The sequence below is a fragment of the Pelodiscus sinensis genome, chromosome 1 (assembly GCF_049634645.1).
Source record: "Pelodiscus sinensis isolate JC-2024 chromosome 1, ASM4963464v1, whole genome shotgun sequence".
Classification (NCBI taxonomy): Eukaryota; Metazoa; Chordata; order Testudines; family Trionychidae; genus Pelodiscus; species Pelodiscus sinensis.
The window spans coordinates 103223725-103251547 of NC_134711.1; the positions used below are offsets into that span (position 1 = coordinate 103223725).

Consider the following 27823-nt stretch of genomic DNA (forward strand, 5'->3'; position numbering starts at 1 on the left):
ACATTATTAAACATCTCCATCTAAAAAATACAAGTACTTTGGAGTCTCCCTTCTCCTGCTTGTTTGGTGAGATCCTACTAGAGCCAGTTAGCAGCTCATTTGCAGGCTCACTGAATGGGCCTCGAACAGAATAGCTATAGGGACTGGACTGCACTTCTGCCATTAAAAGTGATGCTTACAGCATCAGGAAAAACATTTTGTAGTTTGCCAGTTTTTGAGTTTTCAACACAAATGTGAAAAATTTTGGCAAAAATGGATTTTTTTGTGGGGGAAATGGAGATGTGAACACATTTCTTCTTTGTCAAAAACAATTTTTAATGAAAAAATGTTTTGACAACATTTTCTGCCCTCTCTAGTTTATAATCTGGGAAGGCATAACTTCTGAATGCTTAATATATATGATCAGCGGTCAAGATGACCATCTTAAAATTGAAGTACTCTGTTCCCCTGGTAGCTCATCATGAAGTCCATGCTAGATTTGCCTTCTGATACAAATGCTTTAGTTGTTTTTCTGTTAAAATAAATAAAAATGCAGAAATATAAAATCAATGTCGGTCATGGAACTACATTAATAAATCAGAATGCCCAGACAGGAGATCATAAACAGCCCAACAATTTCGTATCAATGTGCACAGCTCCAAAATAGATTAATAAAAAAAAGCGTCAGAGGAAAGTGGAAGAAAAATGGTTAGAAAACAGATGTAACTTTTAGGTTTCCAAGGCTGTTTGTCTTTCATTGACTGTAAATTGTTTTAAAAGCTCTCCAGAGTCTCATTAAAAAAATAATCATTGCTTTTTGCAATGCATAACAAAACACTCAACACCAATAATTCCTTTGTTGAGATACTATTCCTTTTGATGTCTCAGCATAATTGATAATATTGTCAGACAAAGAAGGATGTAAACAAACTAGTCACATTAGTGCCTGCAATATTCTCAACACAGAAAAACAGATGACTTAAATAACAGAATGGAAAAATGGGATGGAGAAATAGAATCAGGTTTCTAAGTGGATGTTAAAAATTATATAGTAACATTTTATTGGGGAATAAAAGGAAAATACACTGAGAATATTTATCATAAGTAGAAAGAAATTTTAATAAAGGGTTCTCTTTGCTGCCCCCAGCCATACCTTTGGGAATAATAGTTGTACGAGGAGATTGTGACTTGGAGACCTGTCGTATGTACATTGACCGGCTACAAGAGGTGAGTCAGTGAGGATTTCAGTTATTACTTATTGATTTATGACCCACTTTTCTCAAGTTTGAGTGTGTTACAGGATTATAACTATAGACGTAATATATAAGAAATGCTTTGCTTTGCTTTGCTTTGCTTTGCTCACCCCTGAAATGAAAATTTCTTGAGGGTGGAACGTGGTAGCCATTATAAATTCATGAGCAGCACTGCGCAATATTTGGAAGCAAGTGAAAGAATATCAATTTAAAGCAAAGAAAAGAATGAACAGTAGTTGGATTGTATTTATTGATGCCAGAATTTGATCAGAATAATAGGACGCCCCAAGAATCTTGCAGATATAATGTCGGTCCTTCAACAAAAAGAAATAGGATTAGGAATACCTCCGTTTTTCATGGAAGGATAGCTATTGTGGTATTAAAATGGGGCTGACTATGCCAGTGGTGCAATATCTGCATGGAAATGATTTGGCTAATATCTGCAGTAAAGCTACGAGCATGCCAAGTATGAACTAGATATTTCCAGAAGCCTGTGTTGACTCTGAGGGGTCATGGAGTTAATAAAAGTGCTGCACTTTATTGAAAAATTGTCTCTTAAGAGCTGATTAAACATGACAGTCTCAAAGCTAGAACCTCCAAATGCTCCAGTAAGCAACTATCAAACAGATTTAAAATTATTAGTATTATAAGAACCAAGATAATGGATTCTCATTAATGTGATGTGATAATAGCTTTTACTTTACTTTTACCTTCTGGTCAGCATTTTATCAATCTTTGATATTTTCATTCAAGATCCTCAAAAACAGAGGCCAGAGTTAGGCTCCCAGAGCCATATGGAGGGCCCCTGAGGTGATGGCCCAAATGTGCTGAACTTCCCATCACTCCCTTTGAAGTCACTTGGAACCGCTGTAGTGTTCAGCCCTTGTGAAAATGTGGCTATTTATTTAGATGGCTAAATGTGGAGTTAGGAGACTAAGATTAGGTATTTATTTTTAAAAAATTGGTGGGAGTGTAAACCAGCAAATGGAACTCTTAAAAAGCAAGTATATTTCAGGACTACAAAACACAAGTGCGTTGTATCTTAATACAGAGATAGGTTTGACAATGGCGATGCAGGGAGGGGATTTGGAGGACATTTCCTCACAATTTACAAATGAAGATCTGCATTAATCCTGTGCTCAGAGCCCTGGGTAAAGGATGGAAAGTAGCTTCACTCAGCATGGAAAAAGCCCTGATTCTCAGTTATCCCTGGCTCCAGTTTGTGGGGGAGCTATGTTAGCAGCCTTTTATAGGCCTTCTCTAACTTCCTTTGCTTATACTGGCTGACCTCCATTGACTAGCACAGTGTGGGAGGGGATGGACCGGGGCTAAGGCTCAACCACTCTCCACTTACTCCCAGGTTGGGAAGGAGTAGCCTCCTCTAAGTGTATTATGACTCCCCTTCATACCCACACTTGCTATCTGGGCAAGCCTCGCAGGAAGATGGAAGGAGCCTTATGTCTATTGAATCCCTGATCTTAGGACCAATGATTAATCTGCCTTTATGGTAGATCACATCTTGGGTCTAGATTATTGGACAGAATGCTTATTAACATAAAAGAGCCCCTCGGAACTCACTATTAGTGCCATAATACTGTGCCTTCGCTGAGGTTAAGTTGTAGTAACACCTGTGAGACGAATCTGTGCGTAATTTGTGATTTCCTTAAATTTAAAACATATTCCAAAATATTTGTTGAAAAGCCACTGCTAATAATTCTTGTTTGCATGTAGTTTGTTATGAGTATTCTAAAGGTATTCTGTTGTGATAGGGGAACACAGATCACTGGCATGTCATTATTCCCTCTTAGGATGAACATAGCAGCTCTTATTTCTGTGAATATCTGCCTCTGCAGACCATGTTTGCAGTTCGGATGCAGATTCAAACGTTGTATGCTCACAGAGCTCTAACAAATGGGTTTCTGTGTCAAAAAGTTCAAAATGCAAAATTTGCTTTCCACAAAGATCCTCAGTATTAACTTACAAACCTCTGAATGTGTAAGGCCTACCACCATTGAAGTTATTTGCTGGAAGGCTTGTTGGAAGTGAGCACAAAAGAGTTTCAAACTTGATGAAAGCGCATACTGTCTAAAGTATGTGAATAAATAGTTTTGAAATTATTTTGTGGTTTTCATAAAATCATAGAATCCTAGGGTTGAAAGAGATCTCAGGAGGTCATTGAGCAGAACCAATCCCAGCTACATCATCCCAGCCAAGGCTTTGTCAAGCCGGGACTTAAAAACCTCTAGGGATGGAAATTCCACCACCTTCCTAGATAACCCATCCCAGTACTTCACCACCCTCCTAGTGAAATAGTTTTTCCTAATATCCAACCTAGACCTCCCCCACTGTAACTTTACATTCTTCTTGGGTGGAGCTAGTGTGGGCATCTCTTGAGTGGAGTTTGTACACTGGTTCTGGATTCATTGTCATTGCCATTTCCTTTTATTCATCCATTAGGACCTGCAATCAGTAACGACTACTACGCAGAGAGTTCACTATCAGGTAAAATATGAAGAATACTTCTTGTTTTAATTCTTTAGGCTACGTCTACACTGCAGTGGTATTTCAGTATACTGTGCTATTCCGCATCTTTTGAGCGTGCCCATTATTTCAAAATCTAACAGGCTCTCTATTCCAACCTCTCTGTAAACCTCATTCCATGAGGAGTAAGGGACATTTTGGAATAGCAATTTATTTCTAAATAAGTGCTATTTAGACAGCACCAAAGTTTGAAATAAGCTATTTTGAAATTGACTTGAAATAAGCTATGCGATTTGCATAGCTCAAATTTGCATAGCTTATTTTGAGCTATGGGTGTAGTGTAGATGCACCCTTATGGTATAGAGAAAAGTTAGTCTCTGCCAGGAGTTGATATTATGTTTGAATTCAGATTGTACTTCTCATATGTGAAGCTGGACCTTGAATAGAAAGTTCATTTTATATTAGCCTTAAATTACCATATATCCCAGATTTTAAGATGAGTTTCTGAATCTTCACCAAACAGTCACTTATGTAGCATGCCCCGGATTGTGGAATTGTTCTCATAATTATTTGGGGTTGACACAACATTATAATGTAGGTTTTTCCGCAGCACCATTGCATTTTGTCTCAAATTAGTGGTTTGTAGAGTTTGGTCGTAGGACAAATAGCGAAACCTGAATTGATATTCTCACTTATTCTGATAGATGAAACAATCATACAATATCAGACACAGCCAGTAGCCTGAAATAATACAGTATGTCATTGTAAGAAAAAACCTCCAGCAATCCTGGAACATTTATAACCACATAGATCAGAATGTGCATCTATCCCAGCTTTACATTGATTCACACAGATATATTTTAGAAGCTGGTTGTCTAAACTGTGCCTGGAAATCTTTCTTTTGCACATAAAACAGAATGCTGTGCGGCATGGTTTCCATTTGTATTTGCAATTTTGAAGTCCAGTTTTGAAAATTAGGCCTCCAGTATATATTTCTTAACTACGTTGTCATATGTGATAACCAAGATACTGTGTTTGGGGTAGTATATCTGGTTCTATATTAGGAAATACTCTTGTGAAATTAATCATTCTGTCCAGTGTACCACTGTTAATTTGAAAACAGGGATCTGAATAGAATATATCACAGGAACTGCTCATCTGAGATTAAGTTTTTTGTCTTTTGAAGTAATTTTCCATTGGCAGTGGATTAGTAAAAACATAGTAATGGTGTGGTAAAGATCTACTGGGATAGAATCCAAACCATAGTGCTGAAACCTGCCAGGTGCTGAGCACCTTTTTAAGGGTTTATTGCCTCCAACTCCCACTGAAATCAGTAGGTACTAAGGGTATTAATTACATCACTGAAAGCACTCAAGTACACTGTAGTTATGAGTCCATTATGGTTCAGGAACACATTATTTTGGAGGATCAGTGATGGGTGCTGTTAGAGTTCAGTTAGGCATAATCCCCAAGCTATGCCTTGAGCCCTAGTAGAAAATGTACATTTGGAAAAAATTATTTAGAAGGGTTTTTTTGGAGCGGTCATTTATTGGTTCTCTTGTTCCCCTTCTGATTTCAACATCATACTGTTGTTATTTGTGTCAGCCACTTCCAGGTACTAAGGGTTAAAAAGCAATGTTAGTGCCCAGAACATTAGACAATAATTCTGTTTAGCTCATTATAAAAGAGTATATATCCAATATTACCATACTGGCTGCTGGCTGCTTCATACAAAGGAAACAGCAAGACATAAAATGCTGTCTATCTGAGCATGTATGTGCAGGTGCAAACCAGAGTAGCCAAAATGTGAAATGTCAGAGATCATCCTCCCCACAGCACTGATATAACTCTGACCCCTGGAGTTATTGGCGCTGTAGAAATGAATCACCTAATTGGCTCTGGAAGTGCAAGTCAGCTTGAAGCCTCTATCAATACTTTATAATGTTTCATTTTGAATGGCACTGCCTTTATGTTTTGTCTTCTGTGCTTGTTTATCCTTGATCGTTCAGGCATTTGTATATTCTCAGTGGGTTCTCACTACAAACTGTTTTATTATCTTAATTTGTGGGCTGTTCCATATTTTGTTGGCAACCAACTATAAATTATGGAAAGGAAGAGAAATCAGGGCAAGAACAGGAGTAAAGTGCTTCAGTGGGTAGACTTGTCTTCATATCCCATTAATAAGGTTTCACAGGCACTTTTAGATCTCATAAGCACTCACATTTCTCTCTTGGGCTTCCTCTGCTGTTGGAAATGAGGAGAGTCAGCATAAAGTCTTATCAGTGAGCTTGCTGCAAATTTGAAAATTGCTGCTAGATGGGTTTTTTTCCCAATCTGTTTGTTACTCAGATACATTTCATGCATTCACATATGAGTGATATCTGTACATCCGGGTTTAGCTACTGAGGCGGGCTGCCCTCAGTGAAGTAATGGAGGAAGCATGTGCAGATTTGTGATACGAGTTTCCTCCTGACAATGTCATCCTTTCCATTGCTTCTTCTGATAAGTTCCTGGGATCTGTGCCCATGTCTGCTTCAGTCCCTCCTCATACCCTCTCCCCCTCTGATGTACATCAATTATCTTAGATTCCTCCTCATTTTCATCCTCTGATGCTTTTTTGCTAATCCTCACCCTATTATCAAACACACACACACACACACACACACAGACAAATAAATACATAAAAATCCTCTAGGCTGTAGTTTCACTCAATAAGTTATAGATGCACCACACATCCATTCACTTGCGCAAACAAAAAAACCTATAAACTAAGGATACTGTTTCTCCTGCCAATGGAGTGGGGAGAAAGATGCTTATTGTTATCCATCATTTCCAATTATTTGTGAGCAACATTCCCTCTAATGGTTTCCATCCGTGTGCAGAATAAATTTTACTATGTGTGCTGAGACACATGCAGATGTGTACCACCAGGAAAAACACAAACTTAGCTGTGGGCACTCTGCTAATCAGCTGGGTAACAGTGGAATCTTTCATGAGTAGCTGCACAAGCACTTAGCTTACAGGGAACGCTGTTTGTGAGGCACTCAGAAGCATAAGGGCTGAGTCAGGCCTGCTAGTCACAGATGTCAGGTTCCAAAGAGCTTTACATGTTTCCATGTGCTTCACACCTGATGCTTAAACCGCTAAGCCACATCATGAAAGTACAGGTTGAACTTCTCTAGTCTGGCATGCTCTGGTCTGGCAACATCCATCGTCCAGCATGATTTTAGCTAGCTGGATGTCCACTTATCATGGGTGTGGCCAAGTTTCCTGTGGTCCCATAAAGTTTGTTTACAGCCACAGGTCCTGGCTCTCAGGGTTCTGTGTTGTTGTTTAGCTCTGATTTACCCCTAAATGTCTTCTAAATGCTCAGTAAGCAGTGGCAATGTTGATAATACTGCTAGACAATACTGTCCTCCCATGGTTCTGCAAATTCTCTTGTTCAGCACAAGTCAGGTCACACAGGTGCTTGACTAGAGAGGATCAACCTGTACGCACATAAGCAGAGCACACTGGGGCAGTGTTCCCTCTAAGGGTATCTCTACAATAGCCCCCTAGTTCGAACTAGGGAGGCTAATGTTGGCATTCGAAGTTGCAAATCAAGCCCGGGATTTCAATATCCTGCGCTTGATTTGCATCTTCCCAGCTGGTCGCCATTTTTTGAAATTTACAAGTCCAGACTAACTGCCTGCATCTACACGCGGCAGGGACCCGGTAGTTTGAAATAAAGCCCTAGTTCGAACTACCTGTTATTCCTCCTGGAATGTGGTTTAACAGGTAGTTTGAACTAGGGCTTTATTTCGAACTAACAGGTCCCTGCCGCATGTAGATGTGGGCAGTTAGTCTGGACTTGTAAATTTCAAAAATGGCGACCGGCTGGGAAGATGCAAATCAAGCCAGCGGTGGATGTGGGGCGGCTGCCCCAGGCCCTGCGCTTGCAGAAGTCCCGCGCATGCGCTGCGGCACCACGGCGCATGCGCCGTGTCAAAGGGAGGGGGGCCCCGCGAAATTGTGCTGCCCGGGGCCCCGAGGCACTCTTATCCGCCCTGAATCAAGTGCAGGATATTTAAATCCCGGGCTTGATTTGCAACTTCGAATGCCTACATTAGCCTCTCTAGTTAGAACTAGGGGGCTAGTGTAGACATACCGTAAGTTGAATGGCAGCACAGTCCCTCGGCTGCTTAATGAGCCCCGTCCAGCCAGGGGCTCAATACTGGCACATGGAGTTGTCTGAGTAGGAGAGGGGTACTTCTCTTCAGTGACATAGGGTCACATCCCCTCCCTACTAGCTGGAAGACACTCACTGACAGTGAAACCTGTAAACCTGAAGCAACTCAGACAAGAGGTTGCTGTTGAGATCCTAGCAAACTGCCAAATCTTTGAGTGCACTGAGTTGTCTGGAGCAGCTTTAGCTTTTTCCTCTTGGATAATCAGGAAAAGAAGCCAATAATAGACAGACAGGGGGCAAATTAAGCCCCCAGGCAGAAGCTAATAAGATGAATCTTACAAAATCTGGTGGGCTGCCAAGCAAAGTTGTCAACAACTTGCAATTGCTTTGTGCCAAACTAATATGCATTTACCTGGCTGAAAAACAAGACACAGTCCATCAAATCATTAAACACTTATCATGGAACAGCTTATTGTAAACAGCGTCTAGAGAGTGCAAGTACGCTGCTAACCAAGAATACTGGGGAATCCAAGAATGTGTGTATGTGTACAGTACTGGAATAACCAAATTAAATTTCCAGTGGTCGAGAAAGCATCTACTACTTTTAGTTAAATGTGATGCATCATATTCAGTGACATATGGAGATGTGTCTTGTGATTTGATCAACCAGAGGTTCCATTTATCTAGAGTTTAGCTGAAAGTACAACCTCATTCAGGTCATTTGGAGGTTTTCCCTAGGAATTTACAACCAAACCAACAAATTGTTGGTGAAACACCATTCCCCCCTCCCATAGTCTTTGGTTTCTTCCTAATTTTGTTCACTGCTTTGAAATGAAGGGAACAGCCACCTTAGAAATATCTCAGATTGATGGAAAACAAATCAGCATTTGCAAAGCAGAAAAACTAAAGTATCCATAGGAGAATAAATGTTGTTTCCACATTTCTAAATGTTACAAATATTGGCAAATAAATCCACAAAAATTAAAAACTATTAAATAAAGTACTTGACAATATATGTATCAAAATTCCAAATGTGTTTTTGTGCACAATAAACTGAAACTTCCTATTTTATTACCTCCTATCCCTAATACTGCTTCCCTTTTGTGTATTAAGCAGACCCATTCTTCTCCTCCAAATAACATTTTCAATAGGGAAGGTAATTAATCACTGGTAATTGCCATTACCCAAGTGTATGATGTGTTCTCCATCATCTGAAGTCTTTAAATCAAGGTTGTCTTTCTAAAAATATACTCTAGCTAAGTGTTTGCCACATGGTGGGTTGTAGGATGGTTGGAGGTGGGTTGAGCCCAGTGTGGCGATGAGGTCTTTTAGGAGGGGGTAAAGTGAGCCTGCTCCACACTAACTCTGCAACAGCAGCACTCATCCCATGGTGCTGGGTCTAGCTTCGTGCTCTGGGGATTGCATCCTGGCATGCAGGGTTACAGTGCTGCTCACCCAAATTTGGTTCAGCTGCCCCTCCAACATGACAGAGTGGTGACTAAGTCAAACCTGAGTGGTGCTATGGTCTCCTACACCAGGTCACAATGCCCAGAGCCAGAAGCTGAGTCCAGCCATGTGGGAGAGGAAGTGACACTGTGGGGTGAGGGTAGTGTGTGCCCATTCTACTGCAGGGATGGGAAATAATTTTTGATGGGGGGCCACTCTAAGATTTTGGAAAATGGTCAAGGGCCGCACTTCACAGTGGAGGGAGCGTGGGTTTTGGGATGGAGTTTGGGTGCAGAAGGGAGCTCGGGGTAGGGGATTGGGGTGCAGAAGAGGATATGGGGTCTGAGAAGGAGTTTAGGTAAAGTAGGAGGTTGTGACTTTGGGCAGGGGATTGGGCTCCTGGGTCCAAGAGGGAGTAGGGGTGCAGGAGTGAATTTTGACCTGGGGGAGGAGTGTAACGGGGGATGCAGGCTGTGGGAGGGAATTGTGATCTGTGGCAGTGTGCAGATGATTTGGGTGGTGACCTATGGCAGAGAGTGGTAATGACCTGGGGCAGGGAGTTAAGAAGTAGGAGGGACTAGGGTGCAAGATGCAGGCTCTGGCCAGGAGTCACTTACCTTAGGCAGCTTCCAGCCAACAGTTCTATGGGTCTCTGAGGCAGGCTCCCTCTTGCAGCAGCCCCAGAAACACGGGTTCCCTCCATGTGCTTCTCAGGGCCATGCGTCCCTGGGGGGTGAGAGACTTCATGCACTCCCCCCGCCCCCGCAAGGCTAATCCAGGCTGTATCATGGTCGCCCCTGCTCTACTGTATCCACTTCAGGGCCTTCCCTTTGCACTGGGCCAAGAGTAGGGTTGCAGAGTGCCAGGGTGGAAGGTGGTACTATGAGTGGCCAATGACCATCTGGAAAGGCAAGGAGAAGGAGGTAGCAGTGGCAGGGGAGAAAGACGCTGACCTAATTTTGGGCCCACAAATTTGGAGCCTGAGCGGGTCGCATAAAAGAGACGATGTGGTTGGTGGGCGGCCTTGCTGGGAAGTTTGGGAACCACTGCTGTAACTCAAATAAAAGTTCGGGGCTTGATGAAAGAATCACTAGGTGGAATTCTATGGGCTGTGTTTTGCAGATCAGACTAGAGCATCATAATGGTCCCTCCTGGCTTTATACTCTGTGATTCTCTAACTCATTTTCTGGTGCAGGATCCTTAAACAAAAAGTAGTTGAAACAAAACAAAACTAATAGCACTCTGTGGTTTCCATGTAAAACAATGGTTTCTCAGCTGGAACCTTCCCTCCCCTTTGGGCTGTTAACTGTCCTCATTCCCTGCATGCAGATCATAAACTGGTGTCCTTATTCATTGTGCATCCTAATTTAGGGCCAGATTCTTTCCTGATTTACACCCCATGCAACCCTACCAGACATCACTACTCTAGATGTAAATCAGAGCAGAATTTGGCCTTAAATGTATAGAAGTGTGAGTTTGCCCTTGGACCGGATCATCTGCTGTGCTGGTGAATCATTCAGCATAGTGTTGCAATCAGCCTGCTTGCTGGTCTGGTGGCAGCACAACACAGCCCCATCTAATAGATCATGTTGTGACATCCATTCTTGGCTCCTCAGATCAGGCAAGACTGAAAGTGGTGCAGAGCCAGTACGTTCAGCTCTTTGGTGCTATTATGCACAAGGGAAGCCTCATTATTTCAACTTAGTAAGTCTCCTCTGGGCAGTTCTGCTAGTGACATTGCTAGGCTCTGAGAGGCAATCTCTCTTCAGCCAGAAGGATGGTTGTGTGAATGGATTATTATTGCCATTGGTTCAAATTACAGGGGTGCCCAAAAGTGCAAATGTTTCCAAACACAGAAGAAGACATGCCCCTAACCTCATGAGCATAAAGACGAGAAATAGAAAGGTAGATGAGGCACAAGGACACGACATACAAGCATGGTGATCAGGATGGAGACAGATGTGTAATGGCATATCTATATTGTAAAATGTAAAGTATGGCATGAACCTGTATTTTATCTAACCGGGATTAAATAGCTGAGAAAACGAGATAACTTGGGTTGTAATTCAGATTAGCACTTGATTCAGTCCCAGGATGCCCTACAGAATTTCACTCAAATTCCTAATCTGAGTTTCTTAAAAGCTGAGTTGCTATTCTCTCCTGCTCTTTTAACCCATGTTAGCTAACCTGATTCAGAACACACTTATTTTTGCTGTGTAAATATATCCTTATTGATATATCTGTTTTAGACTCCTCACAACTTGATATTCATAATTGTCTCCACCACCATAAATGAGTAATGCTCATGTGACATAATATGTAACTTTGCTAGCTTTGACAAGGGGCTTTTGAGGTCTCTGAACTGAAGAGGGTGGATACTGAAGGATTTGACTGGTGTCAGCAATGCCACAAAGAAGATCAGTTTACATGGGAACTGATATCTAGAAAAGCAGGATTGGGTTAATTAGAACATAAGAACATAGGAAAAGAAGAATGGCCGTATTGGGTCAGTCCAAAGATCCATCTAGTCCAGTAACCTGTCTTCCGACAGTGGCCAATGCCAGATGCCCCAGAGATGATGAACAGAAACAGGTAATTATCAAGTAATCCCTCTCCTATCACCAATTTCCAGTCCCTGACAAACAGAGGCTAGGGACACCATTCCTACCCATTTTGGCTAAGAAGTGTTGATGGACCTAACCTCCATGAGTGTACCTAGTGTTTCTTGAACCCTATTAAAGTCCTGGTCTTCACAACCTCCTCTGGCAAGGAGTTCCACAAGTTGACTGTGCGCTGTGTGAAGAAAAATTTCCTTTTATTTCTTTTAAACCTGCTACCTATTAAATTAGCTTTTACCTTTAGGGTAAAGTCAGCAAAGAAAAATAGGTAAATAATCCAGTTTTAAACAAAAGAGTTTATTCAACAATCTTCTTTCCTTCCCCCATACTCAGGATCAGGAAGGTTCCTTTCCACGAGTACTTTCCGTTCAGAGGCTCTCTCCTAGATGGTGCTTCCTAGATGGTAAGCGTATCTGCCAATGGTGCTATGATGAGCTCTTGTCATTGACACACACTGAGAGACTTTGATTTCCAAAACTATTGGTGTAATGGCCAGGTGCTGCCCTTTGCTGTGCGAGGCAGGTAAGGAGGAGGTGGGTGTTGCTTCTTTCCTTCTCAGGAGCAGAGCAAGGCCTTTACCTTGTGTGCGGCTAGAGGCCCAGGTGAGTGGTCTGTGTGCTGTGGTCAGCAGCACTTAGATCAGTACAGCCTGTGGCAGCCCACAGCAGTGCCTTTCAGTTGCTAATGCCCACTGCTATCTGTAGGCTTCAGTGCCAAACTCCACCCTACACCAAAACACCTATGCAGCTGGTTTTAGTATGGTAGAACAAGCCCATGTCTGTTGACCTGGGCTGGGAGGCTCGTTGCCGTGGGCTGTGAAGTTGCACCCCCCTTGCTGGCTGCTCTTTTTGAAAGCAACAGCAAGTTGCTCAGGAATCTATTTTGTCCCTGGTATAGCCACATCTGTTGATAACAGACCTTTGCTCTGCATTGTGAATGCCACATAGCTATTTAGTTTTTTCCCTTTACATATTCTAGAGGTTATGAAAATGAAGCCCACATTCGGTCTGAGATTTCACTCTAACTCACTGTAGCACTGTGGAGAACTCTACACCTATAGCTTGCCCTGGTTTTGTCAAAGCTACCCAGTTCACCTGGGGTCTACCCAGGCCCACCAACAAGGCAGGCAGGCAGGCAAAGCAGGTAACTACCCGACAACCAGCAATTCAAAGGGTCCCGGGACTCCCAGCTGGAGCCTCAGGCGTTTTAAATTGCTGCTGGAGCACCAGGCGGTGGTGCTAAGGGCTGGGTGGGGCAGAGGACCACCACACAATGCTCTTCAGGCACCGCTGAGGGCTAGCTGCCTCCAACTCTGCGCCTTCTGGGAACGCAGAGCCAGCCCCCCCCCCACCTTGCCCAGGAGACTGACAAATCTGTCACACCCCCAACCATCCCCCTCCCCCGGTCTGCGTCAGCATTTAGATCTCTAAAATTAGCAACTAAAATGGACAGCGCCTTGTTCTAGCATACAGGCAGTCCCCGACTTACGCGGATCCGACTTGTGTCGGATCCGCAGTTACGAATGGGGCTCGCCCCAGAGGACACGGACTGCAAGACCTTGCGGTCCTGCCGCCCGTGTACTCCGGGGCTTTCTCTGCGTCTCCCTGGTCTCCCTGGAGCAAAGTCGCGGAGGGGCTCGGGCAGCAAGGCAGCCCAGGCGCGCCTGGGCTGCCTTGCTGCCCGAGCCCCCCTGCGGCTTTGCAAAGCCTCGGGGGAAGCCGGCAGCGGGACAGCCCAGATGCCCGGCGGTTGTCCCGCTGCTGGCGTCCTCAGAGGCTTTGCTCCCCGTCTCCCTGGTCTGCTGGTCTCCAGCAGACCAGGGAGACGGGGAGCAAAGCCGTGGAGGACCCAGGCGGCAGGACCGCGGTGCATCTCAGTCCGCCGCCCGCGTCTTCCTGGTCTGCTGGGGTGGGGGGGGGCGCAGCTAGTAGGCCCCCCCCCCCCCCCAGCAGAGTAGGCTTTTCTCCCGATGCCTGTGGCAGAGCAGCTGGGGTGCTGCCGGTTGGTCCCGCAGCGCCGCTCTGGGCACTACTGGACCAACCCGGCAGCACCCCAGCTGCTCTGCCCCAGGCGTCCTGATTCAGCCGCTGCTGGTCAGTTTCAGCAGCGGCTGCATCAGGACGCCTGAGGCAGAGCAGCTGGGGTGCTGCTGGGTTGGTCCAGTAGCGCCGAGGAGCGGCGCTACTGGACCAACCCAGCAGCACCCCAGCTCTCTGCCCCAGGCGACCCCAAGTCAGCTGCTGCTGAAACTGACCAGCGCTGACTACAGGAAGCCCGAGGCAGAGTTGCTCTGCCCCGGGCTTCCTGGAATCAGCTGCTGATCAGTTTCAGCAGCAGCTGACTTGGGGACGCTTGGGGTTCTTAAGTTGATTCTGTATGTAAGTCAGAACTGGCGGTCAGTTTCAGCAGCGGCTGAATCTGGACGTCAGTTCCGACTTACATACAGATTCAACTTAAGAACAAACCTACAGTCCCTATCTTGTACGTAACCCGGGGACTGCCTGTATATGAGCTGTGATTTTTGTCCTCAGTAGTTACAGTCTTTCCTTGATTGCTTCAGATATGCTCTTTCTTCTTTTGTTTTCTTTCACATGGCTGAAATAGTCTTTGCAGACAGATTTTTTTTGTAGTTGTTGGTTTTGGTTCATGTTTGGCCTCTTTGGATTACAATGTTCTTCTACAATGTTGAAAATTGACACACAGCAGAAAAATGCTACTGCATAAAAACTCCAAAGTGAAGCTAGCAAGTCTGTACTTTCATTGCCCAAAGTAAGTGCCACGCATAAAGTAAACACCATAGATTGTGAAAAACAACGTAGACAGTTCAAATGCTTTCAGTTTTAATAATCCAAATTGCTTCCATAGCTAAAAATGGGCAAATAATACTAAATGACTTTCCCCTTTTTCTCTTTGAATTTGCCATGAACAAAATGTAATTTTTTTGAATTTCTTTGCAAATCGGTATTATCGGCCTATTACTTGATCTTCAGGTTGTTCACAAGCATTTTGGTTTATTTGATATAAAAATTGAGCTGATTTGGTTGGACACATAAATCATATGGTGATGTTTTTGTTCCCTGAATGGAAAAGAGCTCTTTGTATTAGATTTCTAGTATGATTGCTTCTTATTACAAATCTGAAATTCGCTTTCCATGCCTTTGCATTATTTGCTTTAAATGTGCTGATTCAATGAACTTTACTGCCAAAAAATCATTTGCTAGAAATATTAGCACAAAGGGGGAATAGGAATAGGTATGAACATAGTCAGAACAAATAAATTGTTTAGCAGTGTTTGCTGAGCAGTGTTAGCAACACAGGTAAAGAATTTCACTTGCCTCCTTTGTAAGTGCTTTGAGATCTACTGATGAAAAACACTACATAACACCTGTGATATTATTTATTTTTATCATAAAATATATGAAACTTCACAGTGACTCTTCAGTGTGTGATTGTTTGTGATTGGATTTTTTAATTAAGTGCCATGACTTTTGTTAAACTCTGCCTTTAAAATCTACACATTAGTACTTGTGAAAAGCTGGCAAGACTCTACTGAAGTCCAAGTTGCCTTATTTGACAGCCAACCTTTGCCCAGTTTACATTGTGGATTCAATTCTGCTCAGATCTTTTTCTTTAACACGTCACTGTTGCTTCTCTTTCTTGCAGCAACTTCTGCTGATCGTTTTTACCATATTGACAGATCTCAGGTAAACTTCCATCTGTTTCCTGTATCAATAAATCTTTTTAAAGCATTGTCAGATACAGTTTAAAATGAATTATCTGTATTTGTTCTTGTATGTCTTAAAATTTTGCTGATGCCTCAAGGAAAAATGAAATATATTTTGAGCCAGATCCTCAGAAGGTGTAAATTGACATAGCTCTACTGAAGTCAATGATGTTTTATACCTACTGAAGATCTGCCCTACTATCTACAAGCAATTTGATGTTCAAATAGTTTCCTCTATCCCTTTTGCTTATCCTCTATTTCTAAGGACATGAGTGTGCAAACAGAATCTTTATCAGTTTCTCTTCTGCTGTTTATAACAAACCTAAAAACCTAATCTTCTGTGTATGACATTGGATAGCTGCGGATATTACAAATTGAGAATTATGATTAGAATTGTATAAAATGCTCACAAAGAAACAGAAAAAATTGTACTCCACTGGTTTCAGGTTTTATTTCAAAACTGACAATAAGAGTAATTTATGACCCTGGACTTAATTTGTAAACAAGCTGAGCAATGTAATAGTTTTGCATCAAAATCATGCAACTGTAACACACTGGGAAGGTGTGTCTTTGTCCCTCTTCTGGACCATGTGACAAAGTCTCCTGAGTCTGCTACTGTCTTCCAGTTGATGGAGATGGTCCTGTAGCTTGAGCAGCACAGGTTGTACCTCCCTTAATTGAGACTCTCTGATCTGGCAACATCCGGTGGGACTACAGATGTTCCTGGACTAGAGTCCAGGCATAGGGAGGTCTGGGCATGGGGCAGGAGGGGGCTGGTGACTCAGCTGGGAGTCCCATGTGTGGGGAGGAGGTGGGGGGAGCAGTGGGAAAATCTGGCCCCAACAGCTGAGCAGTAGCAGGGGGCCAGCAGCGGCCGTGCAGCTCTGGCCTTGGTGGCAGCCAGGAAGCTCCAGCCCCGGTAGCAGCTCTGGCTCCGGCCATGAAGCTCCAGCCCTGGCCATGCAGCTCCAGCCCCTGTTGCACAGCTCCGGCCCTGGAGTGACTAAGCAGCAGTGGGACCCTAGAACCCTATTGGGGGGACAGCGGTTTAGCATGGGCCAGGAGGGGAGAGACCTCCCCTGGACCAGCAAATCCCTGGGTGCTGGACCAGAGAGGTTCAACCTGTGGTGGGTTATGTTTGTAAATCAGAGGTCCCAGGTGCAATCACTGTGGATCACTGTGAGAAGTGATGTCTGTATTCAAGCTGATGTTTCAACAAAAAGCCAGGAGACTGCTTGAATGAAGCTTTACTTTAACATTTGGAGAACCTGAAACTCACAAGCAGAGTGAAGTAGATGAAATGAAATGTGGTTCAAACCTCTAGAGCAGGAGTGAGGAACCTTTTTAGAGTCAGGGGCTCAGCATCAAAATCAGTCAGGGGCTGTACACAAGTGAGAAGCAACCCCCCCCCCCCTCACTGACATGGCCCCTGACAGAGAAAAGACACTCCCCACATTCCCTAGAGCAGTGGTCTCCAACCTTTTTAAGCATGAGGGGATTCAGGGTGCTGGCTCTGGGAGGGAGTTTGGGATGCAGGAGGGGTTCAAGGACTGGGGCCAGGGTTCAGAATGCAGGGTCCACAGGTGACTTCTGGGTGGTGGTGCAGGGGGCTAAGACAGACTCACTCTTACCCTGGCCATGCACTACTCCCAAAAGCAGTCAGCAAACTCTCTGCATCCCTGCTCTCCTCTGCTCTGTGGAGATGGGGTACAGGGAGGGGAAGGGGCACCCTAACATCAGTGCCCCTTCTTCCTGTGCCCTGCACAGCAAGTAGGAGGCTCCTGAGGGTGGGGAGCACCTCCAAAGTAGAGGACAGGAGCAACATAGCAGTGCTTAGAGGGCAGATGAAGTGCTGGCACTGAATAGCCTCCTGGATAAACCTGTCATGATCACCTGTCAAAGGTCCCGAGATCTACCAGTAGATCCTGATCTACTGGTTGGTGACCACTGGCCTAGGGCTACGTCTACACTGCACTGTAGTTAAAAATAAGATACGCGATTTGAGCTACGCAAACTGTATCTTATTTTGAAATAGCTTATTCTGTAATTTGGCGCTGCCTATACAGCACCAAATTTCAAAATAACCTGCTATTCGAAAATGTCCCTTAGTCCTCGTAGAATGAGGTTTACAGAAATGTCAGAATGGCGAGCCTGAAATAAGAGGGTTGCTGTTAAGATGTGGGATAGCTATTTCGGGATACTGTAGTATCCCAAAATAACCTTGCAGTGTAGATGTAGCCTAATGAGGCCCAGGCTAGTAGATTCTGTGTGCTCCAGCTCAATGGGTGGATGGCGGGGAGGCTGAAGTGCCAGCACTGGCTCCCCAATGCTGGGGGAGAACCCTGAGTCTTGGGGCTGGATCCAGGCAAGCTGGGGGCTGCACCCAGCTCCCAGGCCTTAGGTTCCCCACCCTGCTCCAGGTTTTGCACAGCTTTCATTATATTACTATAAATGCCCGTGGGTTTGCTATTTCCCGTCTCCCCCTTGTCTCTTTGGGAACGAAAGTGAAGATCCATCATGTTTCCACTGAGGTGTTGCTTAGGTGTTGGCAGAACATAGAACAGAGACCAGTGGAGAAGAGATGGAACCAGCAATGTAAGCCTTGTTATGGAGTTGATACTTGCTGCAGACTGATGGGGAAATCTGAAGTCCAGTGAAGTCAACAAAAGATTGAACCTTGAGAGTTGGAGGAGAAAAGTATGAGGTTGTGTCTATCTACTGGAAGATTCCAACTGGTACCCTTCAGGAAGGGTCATTCTTCTTCTGCCTTTCTGACAGACAGTTTGGCCTCCTGGCAGATGGACAATGATTCTTTTTTTACTCTGTATCTCGTTCTAACAGGAACATTTGCACTTTGTGACTGAAATTTCGCAGGACGAGATTTTTATCCTGGACCCAGAGCTGGTGATAGCCCAGCAGGTGGGGACACCTCCAGGAATGCCCGATCTGGTAGTGGAGCAGGCCTCTGGGTAAGCACTTCCCTTCCCAGTCTGGGAAGGGTTTTCCAGGGGGTGGGCACTTCCCCTTACCAAACTTTGATAGTAGGAAGAGAATATTAAAGTAAGATATTAAAGTAAGGAGTTGGGTAAACAGATCCATTGATCACATTACAAACTCTCTGTGGGGCTTACATTCACACACTAGTGAATGGGGTCTTAAATTGAGCTGTGAACCCAGGTATTACAATAAAGTGTCCATATTTCTCCTTGTCTTCTGGATAGACCAACATATGCTTACACTGAATTAACCTCCTTCACCCACTCTCTTCTCCCAAGGGGCTATTTAGGGCCCATCCAGCTTGAAGAGGGCTGCAAATGAATGAGTGTAAGGGGGCTTCAAACAAGAGTGAAAAGCAGCCTCTGAGGAATTAATTTTGTTCTCTTTCCTCCTTGTGTTTTTAGAATATCAGATCGGTGGAACCCTGCAGTCCGAAAGCGGATGCTAAGTGACAGCGGCCTCGGCAAGATTTCCCCACACTACGAGGTACCTGACAAACAAAAGGACGCCAGCCAGACACACATGCTGCAGTAAGAGCCCTCTGCATTTCTCTGCTTGATGCTGCACCGCCCCCATCACAACTGACAACTGTTAGTTGGTCTTTTAAAATGTAGTGGGTAACAATGACAGGAGGAAATGGAATCTTTCCTTCTCTTTTTTCTATGTCTCCCTTCTGCTTTGCCCTCTATCTCTCTCTGTTTCCTTTCCTTTCTTTCTCCAGCTTTCAGTCTCCCGGTCGTTTGAAAACATAGACCCAGATTTCCAAAAGTGAGCAGTGGTTTGGAAACCCTACATTTTGTCTGAGAAACTGGAGGCACAGTAAAAGATCCTGGTTTTTAGAACAAGCTGAATGTTCAGCCTCTGAAAACAGACCCCTTTTAAGCTATCCCAAGTTGATCACCCCAAAATGGAGGCACCCCAAGTCCATAGTCACTTTGAGCCCACAGCTCCCAAAGGATACAATCCAAGATTAGCTCTTTGAGGCTGATCTCTTAGGCAACTTTTTGCTGTCTCCCTTCCATGGTGTAACATTCCGTCCACTGTGATCGCATCATGATGTTCAGGGACAGTTTACAGAGACTGGGGTGGGTCAGTAAGATGATTCTTTAGGCTACACTCCAAACTTAGGGCACATCTATACTGCAACATTATTTTGAAATAACAAAGTGTGTGTCTACACAGCAAACTGTTATTTCAAAATAATGTTGAGCGGGTAGACTTCTTACTCTGACTTCTGTAACCCTCATTTCACAAGGAGTAAGGGAAGTCAACAGAAAAGTGTTCTTCCTTTGACTTCCTGCTTTGTAGACAGCGCCAAAAGCTGGATTAAGCGATTTCAACTTCAGCTACGCAATTCACATAGCTGAAGTTGCGTAGTGTAATACAACTTTTGTCCTGCAGTGCTGATGTGCCTTTAGGTGTGTGCTTGCATTTGCGTGTATCTTTCATCATCCCTACCACCTTTTGCAGAAAAAGAAGCCCAGCTGCTGGTTCCTGTGGGTTGAGATTTTCCAATATTAATGAAGGGATTTAGGCCTATAACTGCCATTGAAACATAAATAGGAACATTATTGAATTCCCTTGCTGATTGTGAAAATTTCAGCTTTTTACTAAAGTAGCTGGTTTAGATTGCGTTACATCAGTTCTCCTTTACATTTTCAGTAACCGCCAAAGGCCAGGCCGGTCTGAGAAAAAAGCAATTACATATACAAATCACACAGGCCTTGTGATAACCTGAATTTTAGTTAGTTCCTGTGCCTTAGAACAGTTATATATGGAAATGTGAAAAGGGATGAGCACAGTGGCTATTGCTTAGTACTCTTTCTTATTATGGGGAAGATTTTGGGTTAGTTCTTGATTTTTGTGCTCCCTGGGATAGTAGGGACTGTGAGAGGCTGGACCAAGGAGTTTGCGGGGCCCAAGGCAGCATGCTGTGGTTGGCTGAGCCGCATGTCCGGGCGGCTCCCAGTCAGGGAAGCGAGTGAGCGGCCGGGTGGACAGGAGCTGGGCAGCACGGGGCCCTGAATGTGCAGGGCCCAAGGCAACTGCCTTGCTTGCCTTTCCCAAAGGCCAGGCCTGGACTGTAAATATTGCAGAGGGAAACCTAATTAGCTTGGGAGAGCATGCAGCTTTCCCTAGGCCAGACTATAGGGCCTTAAACTGGGGACATGTGCAGTGGAAAAAAATTAGATTGATTTTAAAAAGCTTCAAGGGGTAGCTGAGTTAATCTGTAACTGGAAAAACTTAAAAAACAATGAATAGTCTAGCAACAACTTAGAGAAGGTGCGTCTACACTGCAGCATTTTCCCAGAAAAATGGCCATTTTTTCAGAAAAACAATACTTGCGTCCACACTGCCATTGAGTTCTTTCGACAGACAGTCGAAAGAATGGAGGGGTTTTTCCGACGGCGGTAAGCCTCTTTCTACAAGGAAGAAACCTTTTTCCAAAAAAGCCTGTTCGGAAAAAGGTGTGTGTGGACACAGAAGAGGGAGTTCTTATGGAAGAAGAGGCCTCCAGGAAATAACACAGGTGCCCTGGTGGCCACTCCGTCCATACTAATCACAACTTAAATGCGAGATAGCGTCCAATCAGTGTGGACACTATCTTTCGAAAAAGCAGATCACTTTTTCATTGCGTGTTTGCTGTGTGGATGCTTCTTCTGAAAGGAGCTTACAGTCTAGACGTAGCCAGACTAACAAAGAATGTAGATGGTATCACAAGCTTTCGTGGGACCAACCCACTTTTTCAGATGAATGGAGTTTAAGGGATCTAGTTGTCAAATAAATAGCATAGAAATAGGATGTGGGGAGGAAGAGGATGAAAACCTGGCAGCTAGATCCCCCCTGCTCCCCTACTAGAGCAAGAGTGTGTCTGTGTCTCTCCTCTTCATGAGCCTTTATTTATACTGCTGCCAGTTGGACCCTAATTTGCTGTATCTGCCACAGCTGCTGGCTCCACTACTCCAGCCCTCTCCCAGGGCTCAATTTTAACCTTTAAAGAGCCAGTGTGGGGCAGATGCCCCATCACAGTCACATATAATTCTTCCCTGCTTTATTCAGTGAACAGCCACAACTGGCAACGTACACTAGTGAGTGTGCTGAATGAGTAGCCCTGCTTCATCTTAGTGGGCTGCAAGATCATTATAACCAAGATAGTCTCCCAGGACAGGGTGGTTTTGCAAACTGCGCTTGCATATCTTGAATTTGCACGGTGTGCTGAATGAACCATAGCAGTGCTTTGATTAGATGCAGAGAAAGCTCATGGCTCTTACAGGCAATGTTGTGTGCAATCAGCACACCCCTCACTCCATGTGTTCTTGCTTTACATGCGTGTCACTTTAGTAATACCTGTAGGAAAAACACAAATGGAAACCAGCAGAATTTGGCAACCCTATGTGTGGGCAACAGTAAACAAAATGTCTCGCAGGCCACAAATAGAACCGCAATGGACTGCAAGCTGCATGGGCTACATTACTGTTGTACAGGATAGAGTTGCTCTAAGGAGAAAATCAGGATTGTGTAGTGAAGGATGACGGTTGTCTGCAGGACTCCCAAATGAGTGGTCACATTTGACAATTTTGGTCTTAAACTCTCTGGGTCTATGTTCACCAGCTACAAAATGAGCACGACTCCTGGATGCCATGCTAAGGTTTTAGAGAGAAGTACTTTCTACTCCTAACCATTGGCCACAGACAGCTCTTCCATATCTCAGGGTAGGGAGAAAGGGGGAAGGGAGCAAGGGAAAAATGTGAAATATCTTTAATCAGATGCCATCTGAAAATAAACTCACATGAAACTCACTTAATTAAAAACAAAAGAGTAATTAATTTTCTCTAACCAAGACCCCATGCCTAGGAATCATTAAAATCAAATCTCTTTCCCCTCCCTCCCAGGGCTTAAGAGTAGGATTTGTGCCAAGCACTGTAATTATTTTCAGATTCTCTATAGATCTTTTTATTCAGATTTGAGTGATTTAAGGCATCTCTTTGTTTACATACCTTGTCTTTTCAACGGTCCCTGCATTTTCAGAAAGGCTGACAGCATTTTAAAGGGCGGTATATATTTATTCCCTGGACACTCCAAACAGCCGTCAGCCATACTACTTCTGGCTAGTCTGCTCTCATGAACTAAGACAGGTCTGCTCAGATCAGTGCTTGAAAAAGATACCTCCAAGGAAAACCAGAGTACTCAGAAAATGTCACTGAATCAGCTGCACACACTCTTTCCTCTTCCAGAGTGAGTGCTAGACCAATGTCCTAGTATGGTGCTAAGGGATATCGTGCTGTGAAGTTGTAGGTGTTGTACACATTGCTGTTGGGATGTGACATAATCTCTTATCACTTGTAGCTATTAAGATTTGATGGAACTTCATATAAGACAGGAGATATCCCTTGTATTCTGTAGATTTTCTCTGTGGGTAGTTGTATTCTGTATTGGTGAAATTCTTCCTGTTGTTACATTGGAAAATGGATTTTTGGAATGAATTAGCTCTACGTTCCACTGAGAGAGTGGAGCTGGAGAAATGTTCTTTCTCTGTAAGAGAGCCGAGCCATGGTTTGGCCACCCCTTCTTTATTAGCTAATGCAGGTCAGAAAAAAAAGCAGTGTTGAAAAGGGAAGATGTGAGCTGTAACCAGTCTTGGTAGAGGTCAGAGGTACACTGGATGAAAGAACCTCAAAACCAGACTCTTTCATCTTCAGTGCCTTAGAGAGAGTAATAGCAACTTGTCTAACATCTAGCCAGCTATAATGGCATCGTGTGTCCAGAACTGTAATATGTGTTATCTGAGTAAAGTACATGTAAAGGGTGAGAGAAGGTTGGCCAGCACACCATCTGGTTAAGTTGCACATAAGAAAAAAATGCCTATGGGGGTTTGAAGATGGCAGCAACACTTCTTACAATAAGAGGACATTAATTAGCCAGTAATATAATGCAGCCGCTGCTTTATGAGGCAATAATAATTATCACAAAGAAAGGGCTTGGATCATTGCTGAGGAAATCAGAGTGGCAGTACAGATGTTTAAAAGAAAATTGTGTGCAGCGCAAGGAGACAAACATCAGGAATGTGAGTTCGGATGTGAAAAGAATGAGAAATGTCAAGGGGTCATGTATCAGAGGGGTAGCCGTGTTAGTCTGAATCTGCAAAAGTGACGAAGAGTCCTGTGGCACCTTATAGACTAACTGAAGTATAGGAGCATAAGCTTTCGTGGGCAAAGACCCACTTTGTCAGATGCATGTAGTGGAAATATCCAGAGGCAGGTATAAATATGCAGGCCAGGATCGGGCTGGAGATGACGAGGTGGATCCAATCAAGGAGGATGAGGCCCACTTCTAGCAGCTGATCTGGAGGTGTGAATTCCAATATGCTCCTACACTTCAGTTAGTCTATAAGGTGCCACAGGACTCCTCGTCACTTTTTAAGGGGTCATGTGCAGTTTGAAAATGGACGTGGAAGCTGCTAGTGATGAGTGCACCTTAGGGGGTCCAAAGGTGCTTTGGATAAACATTTAAAACTTCAGATGCTTCATCCTGCATCTTGCTTTTGAAAAACTGAGCCTTAAACATCATAAAACTAATTCCCAAATACCTCCAAATAGTCTGTCCAGTAATATTTCAACATTACACACTGAAATGTTTGTTTGATTCAGATTCAGATAAACTCTGGGTGTAAATTTGAGATTTAAGTGTGATATGCTTATTTTATCCCAGCAATTTACTCACCCTTAGAAACCAGTTTTCCAGGTCTATTTAAGATCACAGACATGCATTTGTGAGTGTAACCATGGCTTTCAACACAATCACATTTGGAGGGAGACACACAGAAATTCAGCCTGTCACCCATGTATACTTTTTCCTGTAAAATATAATTTAGAAACAAACAGCATGAGTTCTGGGCACCACATTGCAATAAAGATGTGGAGAAATTGGAGAAGGTCCAGAGAAGAGCAAGAAGAATGCTTAAAGGTCTAGAGAACATGACCTAGAGAACATGACCTATGAAGGAAGACTGAAAGAAATGGACTTGTTTAGTTTGGAAAGCAGAAGACTGAGAGGGGACATGATAGCGGTTTTCAAGTATCTAAAAGGGTGTCATAAGGAGAAGGGAGACAAATTGTTCTTGTCCTCTGAGGATAGGACAAGAAGCAATGGGCTTAAACTGCAGCAAGGGAGATTTAGGTTGGACATTAGGAAAAACTTCCTAACTGTCAGGGTGGTTAAAAACTGGAGTAGGTTGCCTAGGGAGGTTGTGGCATCTCCATTTCTGGAGATATTTAAGAGCCAGTTGGATAGTCATCTATCAGGGTTGGTCTAGATGGTGCTTGGTCCTGCTGTGAGGGCAGGGGTCTGGACTTGATGACCTGGACTTGAGGTCCCTTCTAGTTCTAGTGTTCTATGATTTTATGATTCTATTAAATAGAATTTCTCTCTGTCTCTCTCTCTCTCTCTCTTTCTCTTTGCTTCTCCCTTCTACTTCATCCATTTTTCCATCGGTTGGTCTTCTTCTGTTGGTGTATTCTTTCTTTCTCTTGTATTGCCCATCACTCTTAATAAGATAGCTTATAAGAGACCACTCTCATTACCCTAATGTTGTGTTATGAAAAGGACTTACATTTTAGCCTCTTTCCCAAAACGACCAAGGAGGTGTAGTTACAAATGGGAGGGAAGAAGACTAAAAGCTGTATTGGTTTATTCTCCACTACCTCCATCTCCACTGCCTCCAAACACAGTTGATTTTCTTGAGTCTCCATCTTGAAGATAGTTCTTCTACTTGGAAACAGGAATTCTGTTTGGCTCAATATGAATGGAATTTCAGCAGTTTCACTGTCTGCCTTGAAAGGATTATAGACTAAGAAGCCTTTACAATATATATTTTTTTAATTTTCGCTAAATATAATGGTATAAAAAATCTACTCTTCCGTTCTGTGCCCTATATTTGTAAAATCAAAGCCTTGCTAGAAGTTGCCAGAATCTCTGTTTCCTTGTGTACTCATTTCAGTAAAAAAACAGGTTTTTTTTTCAGCACAGTAAACTCTATATTAGAACAGTCCTCGGGCTGTAGTACTAGAGATGGATGTCTCTGGACAAAAGGGACCGCTCTTCAGGGAAATTCTGTCTCTGAAGTTTGACTGCAGAAAGAAGCATTATTTCTGGACTCCCTCTTGGTTTGTGCTACATTTCAGGATGTGGCAGCCGATAGGATTTCAGGAGTTTCTAAGTGGCAGCTGCTGCAGCTATTTGTGGCTGGTGCTTTGGGGTGCTGATTTCATGTTCATGTCCAGTTCTTGTAACATTTTTCCTGGAAACAAATCCCTGTTGCTTTTGCTTTATTTACGAAGGTAGATTAGTGGGGAAGGCACGTGATAAACATGGGTAGATCCAGAATGCTACCTTAAAAAAAAAAAAAAAAAAAAAAAAGGAAACATAACAAATTAGTCTGAACTGCTTTGGTCACTCTCGGGCTAGTTTTGTACCAGGCCTCTCTAACTTTGGCATTTCTGCACTCCTACTTCCTCTTCAACTCCTCAGAGCTACACCAAATTATTTTTTGCCATATGATGCAGCATTTCTTTAATGAAAACTATGGCCAATAAAAGGCATTCCAGAGCATGGCTGAGAACTAAAGGCAGGTCATGTGGACAACTGAGCAGAAAATAAAGGAACACCATTTTGAAGAGAAAAGCTGCACAGATCAAGGACTGAATGGGAAGGAAGGGCACCAAACCACATCTTTGCTCTGATGCCACCCATTTTATTTTAATTCTGTTCTTGATTTTCATGAAATCAGTTCAGATCTCAAACTTGGTAGTTTGTCTCTGTCAGCAGAGAAACCACCCACTTGCACCAGCTGGAAGGATGGCATGACAGGAACCACCAGTCAGAAATGAGGTTTCAAAAAGGCTCAGAGTTAGCTTGGCCATCCTCCTGCCATCTTGTAATGAACACTGGGTGCATGAAGATCATGGTGCTTTTAGGTGGCATTGAAACTGAGAAAACAGAAAATGTCACGGCACAAATTCATTCTTGTGATACAGACTGTGGCAAGACCCACCAGTGATGTACACCTGGCATCCCTGATTGGCTACAGTAGAGCTCTTGTCCAGTAGGGGGTTCTGAGTCATCATCCACTATAAACTTTTAGGAGCTTTTACTGATCCTTTGTTCCTAGTGAGTGACTGAGTCTGTGAATTGAGCAGAAAGGACTGCAGATGGCACAGAAAGCAACCAAGTTAATCACTTGTTCCCTAGGAACGGGTGAGCCTTTGGCACCACATGTCAGTACAGTGCCAGGGTCTTGACTTATCTAATCAGGACTGGCATTTAGATAAATCATTTTTTGACTTAACAGAGTAAAATTTCCATGAAAGGCATTGAGACCCCATCTAGAGAGAGCTCTGCATCATCATTTTGACAGTCTTTTTCCAGCAGTAGCTGAACTTTAAATCAGTCGTGGGCCACCTCTTCTGCTGTTAATAAATGTAGTTAAGAAAGGAAATTAAAGTCTTTTTCATTTGCATAGCCACTAACCTGTTTGCATAAATGATTGCTAGGCCAATGATGTTTGTTTTTTTCAATTGGAAATAGGTCTTTTGCTTGCTGTTTAGGGACTGAGCAGCTAAGGGGTTGTAATGAAAACTGCTGGATCTGACAAAACCATCTGTGTTTCTAGCCCTTTGGTATCTGATGGAAATACACAGTATATTTCATATGCTGTGCAATATTCTGTTTCCCACATCCTGATTTCTGAGTGAGTAATTATAATTTAGACAGAGTAGATCCCCAGAGTGTACTGGGCATGGAGTTTAGTTTCCTCCTCTTATTGTTCCTGAGCCTGGAAATGAAGGCTCTTACTGATTTTGTAAAATCTCAGCCCCTGATGTGCAGTTGAGAAAACTTGTCCTGCTAGCAAACTGGTTTGGCAGGTAGTGAAATACAAAGCACACCAAAACATCATGAGACTGCAAACTGGCCTCTTTAGAGAATTCTTATGGCTCACTGACATTTTGCTCTCCAAAAGGGAAATACAATCAGCCACTCCTTGGAGTGGATTTCCAAGGAAAAGAACAATTGCATGGTTGGTTAAGGACTCCACTGCCCTGGTGCAGAGACAGCCAGTTGTACTTTGGCTTTGAAATCCCCTCCAAATATTGTCAGCAGA

The 27823-nt window shown here is 43.6% G+C and overlaps 1 protein-coding gene across 11 annotated transcripts in view; it reads left to right on the forward strand.

Annotated features, from left to right (window-relative positions):
• DGKI (diacylglycerol kinase iota) overlaps window positions 1–27823 on the forward strand; it is a 319613-nt gene that overhangs the window by 242731 nt on the left and 49059 nt on the right. For 10 of the 11 annotated variants that reach the window (XM_075940098.1, XM_075940048.1, XM_075940058.1 and 7 more), the window contains 6 exons: window positions 1127–1206; window positions 3690–3734; window positions 12279–12348; window positions 15609–15649; window positions 18511–18638; window positions 19071–19196. In XM_075940098.1, the coding sequence (XP_075796213.1) occupies window positions 1127–1206; window positions 3690–3734; window positions 12279–12348; window positions 15609–15649; window positions 18511–18638; window positions 19071–19196 (490 nt within the window). The remainder of the gene's footprint in view (window positions 1–1126; window positions 1207–3689; window positions 3735–12278; window positions 12349–15608; window positions 15650–18510; window positions 18639–19070; window positions 19197–27823) is intronic. The other variant, XM_075940105.1, reaches the window with a different exon arrangement.